This window comes from Lonchura striata, chromosome 8 (genome assembly GCF_046129695.1).
Source record: "Lonchura striata isolate bLonStr1 chromosome 8, bLonStr1.mat, whole genome shotgun sequence".
Classification (NCBI taxonomy): Eukaryota; Metazoa; Chordata; class Aves; order Passeriformes; family Estrildidae; genus Lonchura; species Lonchura striata.
The window spans coordinates 35539638-35552719 of record NC_134610.1 but is presented as its reverse complement, the minus strand read 5'-3'; the positions used below and the strand labels follow the sequence as shown (position 1 = coordinate 35552719).

General features: G+C 39.4%; 1 protein-coding gene across 1 annotated transcript in view; it reads left to right on the top strand.

Annotated features, from left to right (window-relative positions):
• The window catches only part of BARD1 (BRCA1 associated RING domain 1), a 40060-nt gene extending 27863 nt beyond the window's left edge, over window positions 1-12197 (top strand). Inside the window, exons 8-11 of the mRNA XM_021537209.3 lie at window positions 572-707; window positions 1711-1803; window positions 10838-10935; window positions 11641-12197. Of these exons, the coding sequence (XP_021392884.2) occupies window positions 572-707; window positions 1711-1803; window positions 10838-10935; window positions 11641-11970 (657 nt within the window). The 3' untranslated portion in view covers window positions 11971-12197. The remainder of the gene's footprint in view (window positions 1-571; window positions 708-1710; window positions 1804-10837; window positions 10936-11640) is intronic.
• The last annotated feature ends 885 nt before the right edge of the window (window positions 12198-13082 follow it).

Here is a 13082-nt window from a genome sequence, read left to right as displayed (position 1 = left end):
GTATCCTACCCTTGTCAGCATAAAGATCCTCTTACCTTGCATTAATACTCCCCACATCAAAAATCCCAACTTAAGCACTGGTTCCTTACAGGGTAAAGTGTTAGGGACTTTTACTAAAATGAAATGCAGATATTAATTATATAGGTTACTCAATACTCCAATACTCAATATACGGTGTTAATATTTTGCTAAAAGTAGGAGATTCTACTACATAATTGGGATTTTTATTCTCTTTCAACACTGCAGTCTGCCAGGCTGTTTACACAGTGTTTAACCAGCTCTATGTGTGCACCCCAGTGTCTTGAAAAAGCACCAAAGAGGGCAAGAGAGGAAAAACTGATCCATGAGGTCTTTTGGTACTTTGCATAAGCTAAATGAAGTACCCCTGAAGCTTTTTACTTGTGGAGCTGATTTGTTACATGGAGATTTATTCATGGACCCTGTTCACTCAGCTTGCCATGAATTGTGTTTCAAAATGCTTATTCTTGAAAAAGAAAGCTGTCCAGTAAATAAGTTGCTTTCCTTATGTTCCCAAATACTCAGCTTATTGCAGAATTTTCTGTTCACGCAGGCACTGAGCTCCAGCCAGCCAAGAAATGGACCCCTTGGTATACTGGGGAGCAATCTTAGTGTGGAGCAGCAGAAATTGCTGAACAAATTAGCAACAGTCTTGAAGGCCCAGAGGTGCACTGAATTTAATAGCAGAGGTATGGAGTCTTGTTGAAATGTCTCTGTCCAAATATAAGTTACTACAGTTCTGCACTTTATCGTTTAAGATACTACCTGCAACAGGGCTTTTTATCACTCCTGGGAGGTGCAGTTTCTGAAATCCCTGAGTTGTAGCTGCAGTGGAGTGATGGTGTGTTTTGCATGTAAACACATATAAAGCTTGTCTGGCTATCAAGGCAGGAAGTTTCTGGGGGAGCCACAGTTTGGCAGTTTATTGTCTGTTATTTAAAATCCCAAAGTCTCCTCAGAGACCTCTTCTCTTTACACCCCTTTTACCAACTATAAGGTCTCTGCTTGTGTGAGACATCTTGTAAAGATTTTATTCCCCAGAAGTGAACCTTGGGCAGGTGAGCCTTGAGAAAAAAGCATGGCATTGGTTGAAAGTTTGTCTTCTCACATGCTACCTTACTTCAGATTTTGTTCTTCATTAAGATTGGTGAACCCAAATTATGGAGATTGGTGGAGTTCCTTTCCCCTCATTGAGGACAGGAATATTATCCTAATCCCTCCTGTTTTTCTTTGGAGTGCTTGTGAACAAAATGCTAAGGTAATTTCCCCCACCATCTTTCACTTCTGGATTACCACTCCTGAATTTGGAGTGGAGTTCCGTTAGCTTTGTATTAAAGCAGTGAGATCCTGTAGTAAGATTCCTGTCAGAGTTAAATATAACTCTAAAAGGATTGGGAAAAAAAATGCTATCTTATAAACTGGAGACTCATCTGAAGATTTAAGTGTTAGTGTAGAACTATAAAATCATGAGTTTCCTTTTTCACAGCAAGTGTATGTTGAAACCCACAAAATTTCTAATAGCTCTTCTACTAACTCGGATCATAGTCTAAAAAATCACCTCCTTGTGCTAGAAAGAGTGGCTGATAAATTATTATAGTCTGCTTATTCTTTAAATAATGATTGATTTCTTTTCAGCCAGGCATGGTTCTGATTTTTGTGCTTTTAGTTTTACTGATGTAATCTTTCTCCTAGTAACTCATCTTGTTATCCCTGATGTTCCAATGCCAACTACTGTCAAATGCATGATGGCTGTTCTGACTGGATGTTGGGTCCTCAAGTTTGAATGTAAGTATTAAATATGTGGCACTCCTTGGGGTTTTTAAGCAGAAATTGTAGATGGAATTCTAGAGAAACTTTTTTTTTCCAACAACTGCCCTAATAGCAATGCTATCTTGACACAAAGTGCAAGGGATTGTTTTCAAATCTCATGAATTACTAGAAATTTAGTTGCATATATTTGCTTAACTTTAACTACTACTTCCTTAGTAAATGAGTGCACTTCATCATTAGTTGTGTTGGATAGATCATAGCCTAAGTATCAGTAGGGAGTGACTTTTTTCATTGCTACATTAAGACTGATTTGGAAGATACCCTGGGAGAGAAGGAAGGGTTTTATTGAATTGTAGGATGTGTTATGAGCAGTTTGCATTGAAATTGAGAGGAGACTTTAGCTTGTGTGGTATATGTGCTCAAGGCCTGTGGGAAGTGAGCTTATGTTTACATACAAGCTGAGATCCATTGGAGGTTGTACCTTCTAACCCAAGTTAGCATGCAAATCATGTTTTATGCAGTCTGTAATTTGTGTTTTTACAGTGCTTCCTTTTTTTATACAGCTGTTCTGTGAACTTAGACCCCAAATTTTGAGTTTATTTATTTATTCTGATGTATTTCTTAGTATCTGCTTACACAGTAGTTGCTAAACCCATCTTCTTCCCCTTGACCTTTATGGCTAAATCCCTTTAGCTAATAAGTACACTACAAATGAGTTAATTACCCATGGAAAACGTACAGATTTCATTCCAGTTTTCTACTGTGTGACTAAACATCAGAACATCAGGATTCTTTAATGGCCTGGACACTAATGTTTATGAAGACACTGCAAAGCTTCAGAGGCTGCAAACTAAAGCACAGCATCAGGTTGGATGCTGGACTCGGGATGTTAATTTGGCTTCCAGGCAGTTTGTTCCATGCTTTTTTTTTTCCAAGAGTGAAGACCCTGTTTCTGTGGTGAATCCCTTGTCAGATTCTTGGCTTCACTCAGCCCAGAGTGAATACATTCTATCCCTACATGCTTCCTTTATTTCATTTCATCTTCCTGATAGTCAGATGCTTGGAAAACTTCAGAGTAGTAGGGAGTTTTCATTAGTGAGACCTGAATTTAAATCTTCATGGAAGAACTTTCATATTTAGAAGTGATTGGAAAAGGAAAAAAAATGAAATAGTCCAGGGGTTATTCAGGGAATATTTTTATGGGTTTTTTTTCACAGTTGAGTTTTATGTTGTTGGTTCTGATTAATACAATCCTGACTGCTAATGCTCCAGCTTAGTAAGCAACATACTACTTAAAAGCAAGTGATTCTCCTCCCTAGTGGGAAATGTTAGCAATAACTCATGGGGTCTGATGCAGCTAAGTGCCTGTAATTAACAGCACCACTCCATCTGTTCCCACCAGTCTGTTATCAGTCTTCTTCAGAGTCATTACAAGTTAAAGATTGTTATAACAAATAATGGGACTCCTGCTGACGGAACATTTGTCTAGGAAAAAGAGGTCCCTGCTTTTCCTTTTCATTACCATTTATTGTGGCTTTTTGACTTCTATTTGGATAAGTTTCCTTAAATGTGATGCAAATAAACTTCCAAAAGTAAGTGCATTTTCTAGTTATATAATAAATTTAAGTTGTTGTTTACAGTTCGCTGTTCTAAACTATTCACATGAAGTGAATTCATGTTGAAAAAATTCACTAAAATATTTGAAAAAACAAAGCTCAGTGAGGCACTTAATGAAATGCTGACTATGCATAAGGGAGTGTTTGAATTTTTTGTACTACAAGGTAAACTGCATTTGACTGTTATCCCTAAAGTTATATTTATAGCCTACCCATTATACCACTTCTTAAAAAACATCACAAGCTTGCAAAAACAGTATTTCATTTGAAAGTCTCTTATGTTAACTCTTCTGTTACAGCAGGCTGTGAATCTTTCTCTCATAAAAAGCAGTTTCCTTCTCTTGGGTGCTTCTGTGACACTCCTGTTTCCATATATCCATACACACAGGTCCAGCATCCTTTCATTTTGGTAGAGAGGTAATGTGGAATTTTCCAGCAGAGTTTGAGCTGAGTGCTGGAGAGCCAAGATTTAAGTATGTATCCTGAGTTTTGGGGTTGCCTTTTGTCCTCAGGTGGGAGATCAGGATGAAAGGATGTTGCCACTGAGCAATATTAGATCTTCACAGAAGAAAAACTTCATGTTACCAGTTGCATTTCCACCTTTTCTGTATATAGCACACTGTCAGCAGTACATCCACTTCCAAGGCAGCACAGAATTTAATGGAGGCAGTGTTGCCACAGTGCTCCTTGCCCTTGGCCATATCTTTCACTGGTTTCATTATTTTATTGCCTTTATTATTTCTGGGATGGTAATAGGGCACGAAGTGGCGAGTCATTATCCTTCTGCAAGTGGGCTGAGACAAAGATTCAAGTATCACTGTATTTCCTCTAAGCTTTATGTGGAGCATAGAACAGTGTAATTAAAACCAGCATAAGTCTTTAATAGCTTTTCAGCTTGTTTTTTTTTCTTAAAGTTATTGTCATCTGTTAAAGCAGGGAATGAAAAATGATCTCAGTAACGATATGCATTGAAACAAGCTTGTGTCACTCCTGGCAGTGAAATGTCTGGGAGAATTCTAAGCATCTGATTGCTCATTCCTTCCTCTGCTTTCCTTACCTGAAAGCAGGAGCAATGATTAAGCTCTGATCATTATAAGGAGGCAGAAAAAACTGCTTTTCCTGTAAGGACTCACAACAACAGGGAGTTGACTGGAAGAGCTAGGGGACTGCATGACTGACATTTCAAGGTGAAAACATCTTTCTGAATTTTCTATGCCCATCCTTGTTTAGGCTGTTAGAGCAGAGGAGTGCAAAGCTGCTTGAGCTGACTGCTCCTCAGGCTGGACTGTCTCTCTTACATGCAAAAACATCTTTTAGGTTACTGGCTGATTCTCAGCAAAGCCATCCCTCCTTGAAACACCCAAAACTTTTGATCACTGGCGTTCCATACTCTTTTTGTACATGGAAACTTCCTTCAGCTGCTTCCTACAAAAGGACTCGCAGCTCTGAGAAGCTTTAGAACTCTCCAAAGTGCAGCTTCTGGTTGTACTGGGTGTGCAGCAGAGGGCAGTGCTTCAAACCAGCAGGGACTGAACTTCTGAACTCCCACAGTGTCTGCACCTGCTGGAAAGGAGCTCACAGTTTTACACTGTGAAGCTGCTGGGGTTTGCAGAGGAGAAAATGGGAGTGAGAATATCTTCAATGTGGTGTCTGCAGAGATTGGAAGTGGGCTGGTTTGAAATAAGGTCTAGAAGAAAAGGAAAACTTGGTCTTTCCAAAGCTTCCTCTGTTCTGTGTCATCTAGATACTCAGTTTTCCAAAGATCTTCTGTGTCATCTAGATACTCAGTTTTCCATATTTGTGGAGGCTTTATTCTAGCTCACTTCTAGTTTGAAGAAAACATGGCATTAAGGAAGCCTTTGTAAGGAAGAGGATAGGAAATACAACCTCACTCATTAAAAAGCCTGTGATGAGATCCAGAGGATGAACTCCTAGGGGAATCTAACCTTCCTTGGGAAGGGCTACCTCCAGGCATGCTGATCACTCTAGAAAGCTGCTGTGGCCAGCAGTGTTTCATTCCGAAGAAGAGAAGACACCTGGGGCTCCAGTTTTCAAATCACATGCTTCCAGCTTCTGGGAATGTTTTAGGACTTTCTAAGCATCTGTTCCATCCTGTTCAATAAATACCACCTGGATTAACTTGTAAGCTACCATTCTTAAGCAGATGCACTTCAGTCTCTGCAGATCTTGTCATTTGCATGTGATGAGCAAACAGACTGCTCTTGTTTCATCAATGAGATCTCTACCTCACTCCATGGAAATCTGTGTGTCTGAAGTCAGTTTATAAGCATATAAGAGACTGTAAAAATTCTTTGCTGTAGCAGAGGCCAACAATGCTGTTTATGAAAACATATTGAAGCCAGCCATGCCAAATTCCTCTAAAGCTTTCTCTCAGTCCAGATTTCTTCCTTTCCTTGGGGAAAAAAATCCCACCAGGCTTTTACTCAATCTGTATGTAAGTTTTAAAATGCCGTGTAGACTGAGCTAAGGAATTATCAGTTGCACTCTACTAGATCTTGGATGTGTAGTATTTAATCTTCTTTGTTGCTATCATGTATTCCTAAATTACTTTTAGCCATTCTAAGAGATTTTTGGGACTAACCCCTGCTCTTTGCTTTATTAATGCAAATCCAACAAAACTTCACTAAGACTAATTGAGTTACTGAGAGATACCCTTGGGTATCTGCGGGTGATTACAACTTGTCCTTGGCAACCAGGTTTTTTTGTACTTCATTCTCTTCAAATTGTTTTTGCTGATGCAGTTAGTTTCATTACAAACCAATAAGACTTACATGAATAAGGATTAGAGGGCTCTGATCTTAAATTTTACAAATCATGATTTCTTTTATTTCCAGTACTAGCAGCTGCACTTGTATCAAAGGTCAATTAGAGTGGACACCCTGCTAACCTGCTTGTCCTTAGATCTCAAAGGTGAGAAGACAGGGGCAGCTGCTCAGTGAGGTAATCAGGATCAGTGTAAGTAGTGATGCTTTGCTCATTTTGTTAATCAGGGGGGAAAAAATGAGCAGTGCTTTGTGTGCCAAATGTCGTGGCACCAAGCTAAATGTGGATGCATTAAGCTAAAACTTCTTTCTGCCATGTTTTCTAGGGATTTCAATGCAGGCTTGAGTTTTGCTAAAATTTGGTGCAAATGACCTTGTTTATACCTAAAACTTGAAGGTGTGAAATCAGCTCTTTAAGAGGCTCTGGAGCTTGTGATGTTCTGTGTTTTTAGGGCAGAGCTCTGCATGACCCCTGTGCCCATGGGATCTGGCCTGACAATGGTCTAATGTCAGGCCAGCTTTCTCCATCAGTGCTTTCACACTGACCTTGGCACTGCAAGGCAGCTGTGCTCCATGAGAATTGAAATGCCACTTGCATCCCTACAAGTCTTGCTCTTTTGTGGGTGGTTGATCCAGCTACTGAGATGAAACTAAAGGGCCATTAACATGTAGTTGTAATAATCACCCTCTTCTCTTCAAGAACATGGATAAACCTGAACAACCTCAAACTTAGATGGTCCAGAGCTCTTCTTGGCAGTAGTATTAAGGAGTAAATCAAAATTGGCTGAGATCCTGTGCAAGTTGAATGGTCTTATACTAAAACAGGACAGACTAGATTTTTAGTTGGACTTGTTGGTCAAGAATGCATGGACTGTGAATGTGTGGAGGAAAACAACATAACACTGATCCTTGCCTCCTCCTAAAATTCCTAAAATTTTGTCTTCTCAAAAGTAAGTTTAGGTTCCCTTCCATTTTCAGAAACCTTCTTTAGGGCTGTCTTTGTCCTTCTGAGATTCAGTCCTGTTTTGAACATTTTTCTGCATAAGTACTTAAGGTGTCTATCTCACTTTCAGAAGGGAGATGTCATCCTGGTCATTTTTTAAATTAAGATAATAGCATTTCTTTTTTTTTCAGTCCATTCATTTGACCAGTGCCTTGGCATCAGGTTCTCACTAGTGGCTTTTCAGTGTAGTGCTAAAGAAATGGGAGTCTGATCTCAGGAGGTTGGGGAGTCAATTAAATAAACATGGCTCCTGTTTGAAATCAAAGGGGAATTTTCACTTAAGTGATGAAAGGTCAAAAGAGCTTCTGGAAAACTTCCTGTAAAAGTAGCAGACTGATATTCCTGTGAGTAAAGTATAGTTTTATTTCCTTTTTTATGTCCACTTAATGAGGATGATACTGAGTTGGATGAAGAGACCATTAAAAGGGAACTGTCTTGTTATCCAGTCACTTATACATGTTAGCAGTTTTAGAATTAATACCTGCTGAAGGAAAAGACCTGGACTATACTGAATGGACTCAGCACTCAATTTTCACAGAAAATAAAACTTCTAGCAGTAAAAAAACCCCAACAACACCAAAAAAAAAAATAAACACAAAGGAAAAAAAACAAAACAAGCTGGAAGGGTCTGCAGTGTGCTCTTCTGTTTGTATCCCTACTCTCAAGTGTGAAATTGGGCTATTACTGTTTTTAGCACAAGCTCATTTTGTGGTCGGTCATACAGTCTCCTGGAAGAATGGTGAAACTTGTACATTCCTGCTGCTTCCAAATAGCACCATAACAAAACCAGAGCTGGTTATGCTGTTTTGGAGAGCCTCACTTGGGCTATTGCATCCAACAGGATTCACTGTACCTGAAAATGATTATGGAGATGTAGAGATCTACAAGCAAGTGGTGTCTTGACACAGTTTTGTGTGGAGGGGGAGTGAAAAACAGGAGAATAACCTTTTGTTTAGACAAATTAATATGGAATTAGGTGTAAAACCAGCTTGAGCCCTCTGTCATTTTATCTAAAATATGAGAACAGGGGCATGTTTCCCTTTTGTTTCTTTTTTTTTTTGTTCTGATACTTGACTTCCTTAGTTCTTTAATACAAACTCTGCAGCATGCAGGAGTCATTGAGGAGAAAGGTGCCACTTGGCAACAAATCAGTCTGACCAAAATCTGCAGTTAAAGGCCATACTGGTCTCCATCACTTACATTATTTTGCTTTCCTTCTTTTAGTCAGGAATTCTTTCTCCATGGATAGATAATCCTTGACTGTTCCCCTCAGTGTTGTAAGCACCTTCCTCAAACACTGGTTGCTGCTGACACCTGTGTGGCAGAGCAAGTTCTCCCTCTAGATCTTGTATGAAAATATGTTCACTAATTGAAAATGTACTGTTTTTTCATCACCAAAAAAACCTATAGGGTCTGTTGCTCCATGAAGGAGTGTGCATGCAGGCCTAGCTGTCTCCTCTAGAAATATTTATATCAAGGGAAAATACCTGGGCACTGAGAATTTCTGCTCTTGGCTGTTTATGCTATGTGGAAAACATCCTCTTGTGTCACAAACCTGTTGAAGTTACTGAGAGTGCTGATCATGCAGACTTGGCTGTTTGCAGTTTCTCCAGGAAACAGATGTCTGCCTTGTGGTTCTTGTGGGCACAGGGAGAACAGGATACAGGTGGAAGAGTCTCTCTTTTGGCCCTCTTGGAGGATTGTAATTACGTGTGACAAGGAACTCTGAGGCTGTCAGCTCCTCGGAGGAACTGGCAGTGTGAAATGGACTGACGTGTGCATGCAAGACAGACCTCACTGATTTTCCATTCTGTGACATCAACACTCCTCTGACATTAGTCACTTCCCTGACTTCATTTGTTGTTTTCCAGGCAAGCAGCAGTTCAGAAAGACATTGTAGTCTTTTGTATTAATTCAGACTTTTATTACTTTTGTATTGCATTTGCTTCATTTACTGATGCTGGCAGTGGATGCTCAATTTGTGATGCAGTTATTGTATAAAAACCTCATCTCTGTGGTGAGAGTCCTTGAAATCGAGCTTTTGATGGTGGATTGAAATAAAACATGCTCTTAATGAATGGACAGTTCCATTGTTAAGATTAGATGAGACTTCTTCCTTTACGGTAAGTGGCACCCATTAATATCTGTATTTCCTTAGAGGGAAAAACCAGCAGTGTAAGTAGAGGCACATTGACACAAGAAGTCTTGTTGAATTGTGGTGATTTAAAATAAATAAATAAAATGTGAAATAGCTTTTAGATTTATTTCTGAGTTATGAGTACTGAAATTAACTTATCAGTATTCATTGCTGTTATCAATAATGAATATGTAAGTTGCCTTTCTGGAAAATCCATTACTAGGTTTGCCCTTCTCGTTCACGTTAATTTTCCTTGAAGGAATGAACAAGTGCAAATAATCAATCTGATACTTGTACAGGGAGGGAGATATTTGCTGCAGCATTCAGCCAATTGTAATTTTCTGTAGGGGTTTTTCTTTTTTGATATAAGCACATTGAAGGACTTCTACTACCTAAAATGTGAGTTCCCATTGCATTTTGTGAGTTTGTATGAACTGACAGCAAATTACTGTGAGTTTCTTTCAAGATCTCTCCAGATTAGTTATTCCTATCCATTGGCTACTTACTGCCGTCGCATCCAAGTGCCTTTGTCAGTGGTATTTCTCTTCACAGCCTTGGGCTTTCTTCCTTTTTAGGGTCAACCCTCCACAGTTCTCTTTTGATTTGGTTCAGTTTATAGATTTTATATACTGTGGGCTTCCTATTTTCATGATGCAAAGAAGTTGCCCAAATTAGAAACATGGTGGAAGGAGCGAGGTGCTATAAAAGTTAACAGCCTCGGCCACATTGTAAATCCTCATGGAACCTTTTGCAAAATCAGCTTTGCAAACTTTTTCCTGGGTAATTCTTATTAATGGCTGCAATGTACATGCAGGCAAAATGTTCCATCCTTGAATGGGTGACCACAGCAATTCCTCTCCCCAGAGTGAGGTCAGGCAGTACATTTTATGGATGTTAGCAATGCATTACCATCAGTGCTTTCTCCATTGGAAAAAATAACTGGCTTTAAAACAAGGTAAAAACATGTTGACTCTAAAAGACAATCTCATTATGCAGCAGTGCTAACAGAAACGAATGCCACTGTTAAACCCCAGCATAAATCTCCAGTTTGTGCTGATCCTGGAGACCTTGAAATCCCATCTGATTTGTTATTTGAGGCCGTAGCTGCTCAGAAGCAGCTTTGTGCTTGCCTTGTAATTGCTCTTTATCAGGCAATTGTGTCCATTTCATAACTGCCGTGTTGGCACGCTGGCTTTGAGCTTCCAGCGATCAGCAGCTTGACATTTGACATTAAGTGCTTGACCTCGAGAGGTTAAGAGGAAGAGCTAATAATTCCTGGTGTTTATAGCACTGATTTTAGTGTATATTACTTCTCACCATCTCACTTGCATCTTCAGGCACTGTTGTAAATTTTTTTGGGTTTTAAAAGCAAATTGCTAAAGCACACCAAGCTTTGGTGCTGTGTGAATCTAATGTCTTGCACTGTAATAATTTTATCTTAGCATGACTCCTTAGTCCCTAAAATGACATGCAGGCCTAATTTTTGCCTCCCTTACTGTGGTTTTTCTAGGGGTGCAAGCCTGTCTGCAGAGCTCAGCTCGAGAACAAGAAGAGAAGTACGAAGTCCAAGGTGGCCCGCAGCGAGGGCGGCTCAACCGGGAGCAGCTGGTGGGTTTTAGTGCTCCACACAGCCTGGATTAATGACCTGGGGCTGGGCAGCTCTGCCCTTTGCCACACGCAGACGTGCAGGAAATGTAAAATTTTAATGTGGTCTTGTACAGAAAATTTGATTATGTGCAAGGTGATCCAAAGAGCCATGAACACCCATAAAGCTGTCGTTTTTCTCCATTAGTGGAGATGTTGCTGTAACCTTGTCAGGGGAACGCTGTATTGCACTCTGTAGTATCACACCTGATGGGACAGGAAGTGATGTGCTTTGGCCTTCTCTGCTCAGCTTTAAAACATAGTTCTATGAGAAACCATTTCTATAAGAGAAATAGTTTTATTACTATTTGTTTCCATTTAGGGCTGTTTTTACATTTAACTGGGTTAATTCCTGGTTATTTACTGGATTACACTGGAGAATTTATTAACTGCATTGTAACAGTAGCTGTATATACTCCTGACTCATAGTTCAAACCCTGTTGTGCTGGAAAGTATTTAAACAGAAGCAAGAATTTACCACATAAACAAGCTTTTCTTGGTTGCACACTTACCCTGAAAACCTTGCCTGTTAAGTTACTGTTCTACTTTCCAGAGAGGGTTATAAATTGTAGGGGTTTTATATGCTCTGATTTTTCCTTTCCACCTTTTTTCTCTCTGTTCAGCTGTGAAGTCCTGTATTCATGCTTGTTTCTTTTTTCTTCCACACAGCTGCCTAAGTTGTTTGATGGATGCTACTTCTATTTTTTGGGACCTTTCAAAAAGCACCAGAAGAGTGACCTGCTGGAGCTGGTGAAAGCAGCGGGCGGCCAGGTCCTGGTTAGGCAGCCCAAACCAGACAGTGATGTGACACAGACCATCAACACAGTGTCCTACCACGCAGAGCCCACCTCTGACCAAAGGCTCTGCACTCAGTACATCATCTATGATGTGGCTTCCAGGTTCCAGCCAGAGAAAATCCGGCAGGGCAAGGTGTGGATGGCCCCCTCCAGCTGGCTCATAGACTGTGTGATGTCATTTCAGCTCCTGCCTGTGAAGTGAATAGCAAGTAGCAGCATCCTGAGAGCAAGGCTTTAAAATGGGCTGAATCTTGGGCGGCTGGGATGCTCTGACAAGCTGCTCTGAAGCTGTGATTTCTGTTTTGGATTCAGAAGAGCTTTGAGCATTTAAGTGAGTTACTAAGGTGACTGATATGCTGGAATAAATGAACATACAGTGGAGGAAAGGATTGAAAAATGTGCCTTAGCTTATTTAATATGCTTTATTTTTGCATTGGACTTAATAAATGCTTAATAAATAATCACTGACATTTTGTAATTGGGATTTTGCAAAATGAAACCTTTTGCTTTCTTGATTTGAACTAGCCCTTTGTAGGCAATTGAGCATGACCCCATTTATGTTGTGTTTAACATCCATTGATAAGGATCTGCTGTAATTATCAAGATTTCCCAGGCCAGAAATTGTATTAAGAAAAAGATGCATTTGAACCTGTGCAGGCATGTCATGTGACATTTATTATAACTTCTTACAAGTGAATTTTGCTGGAAATTTTTCGCATGGGATAAGTCTTGTGGAAATCAGAGTTGAAGAAATGACCTGAATTCATCTGGAAGCAGACACTTTTAAGAACACTGTATTTAAATATCTTGGTCTAAAATTATCTTATTTATAAAATGATTCATGCTTGTAAACATGTAACTAGAATTCATTTCTATTTTCTGAAGGCTTTTGAGCATTGAGATCCTTATTTAATTATTATAGTAAATATTTTTGTATATTTGGGTGGTTGCTCTCATGGCTACTTTAAAGAAAAAAAAAAACAGTGATCACAAAAAATTGCTTCACTTTACACCATTGTACCTAAACAGCTGGCTCCCCTGGATCAATGTTTGATTATTTCATATTTGTTACAAAATTTCTCATAATGGCTCATAAGTTATTGTCAGGATCTTATGCCCTCTTACATACCCTTATGTAATGTTTTGTATCTTAGCTTGTGAATTTCCAGTTGAGAAATGGTGTCTTGGAATAATGCACAATAAGAATGATGGTTGTGGGCTAGTACACAAGTTTTGTGTGTTTGTTTTTGTATTGTTTGTAATAATGAAACTTTTTGGTGTGCACTAAGTTTGGAGCATCTGTTGCATGAGCTT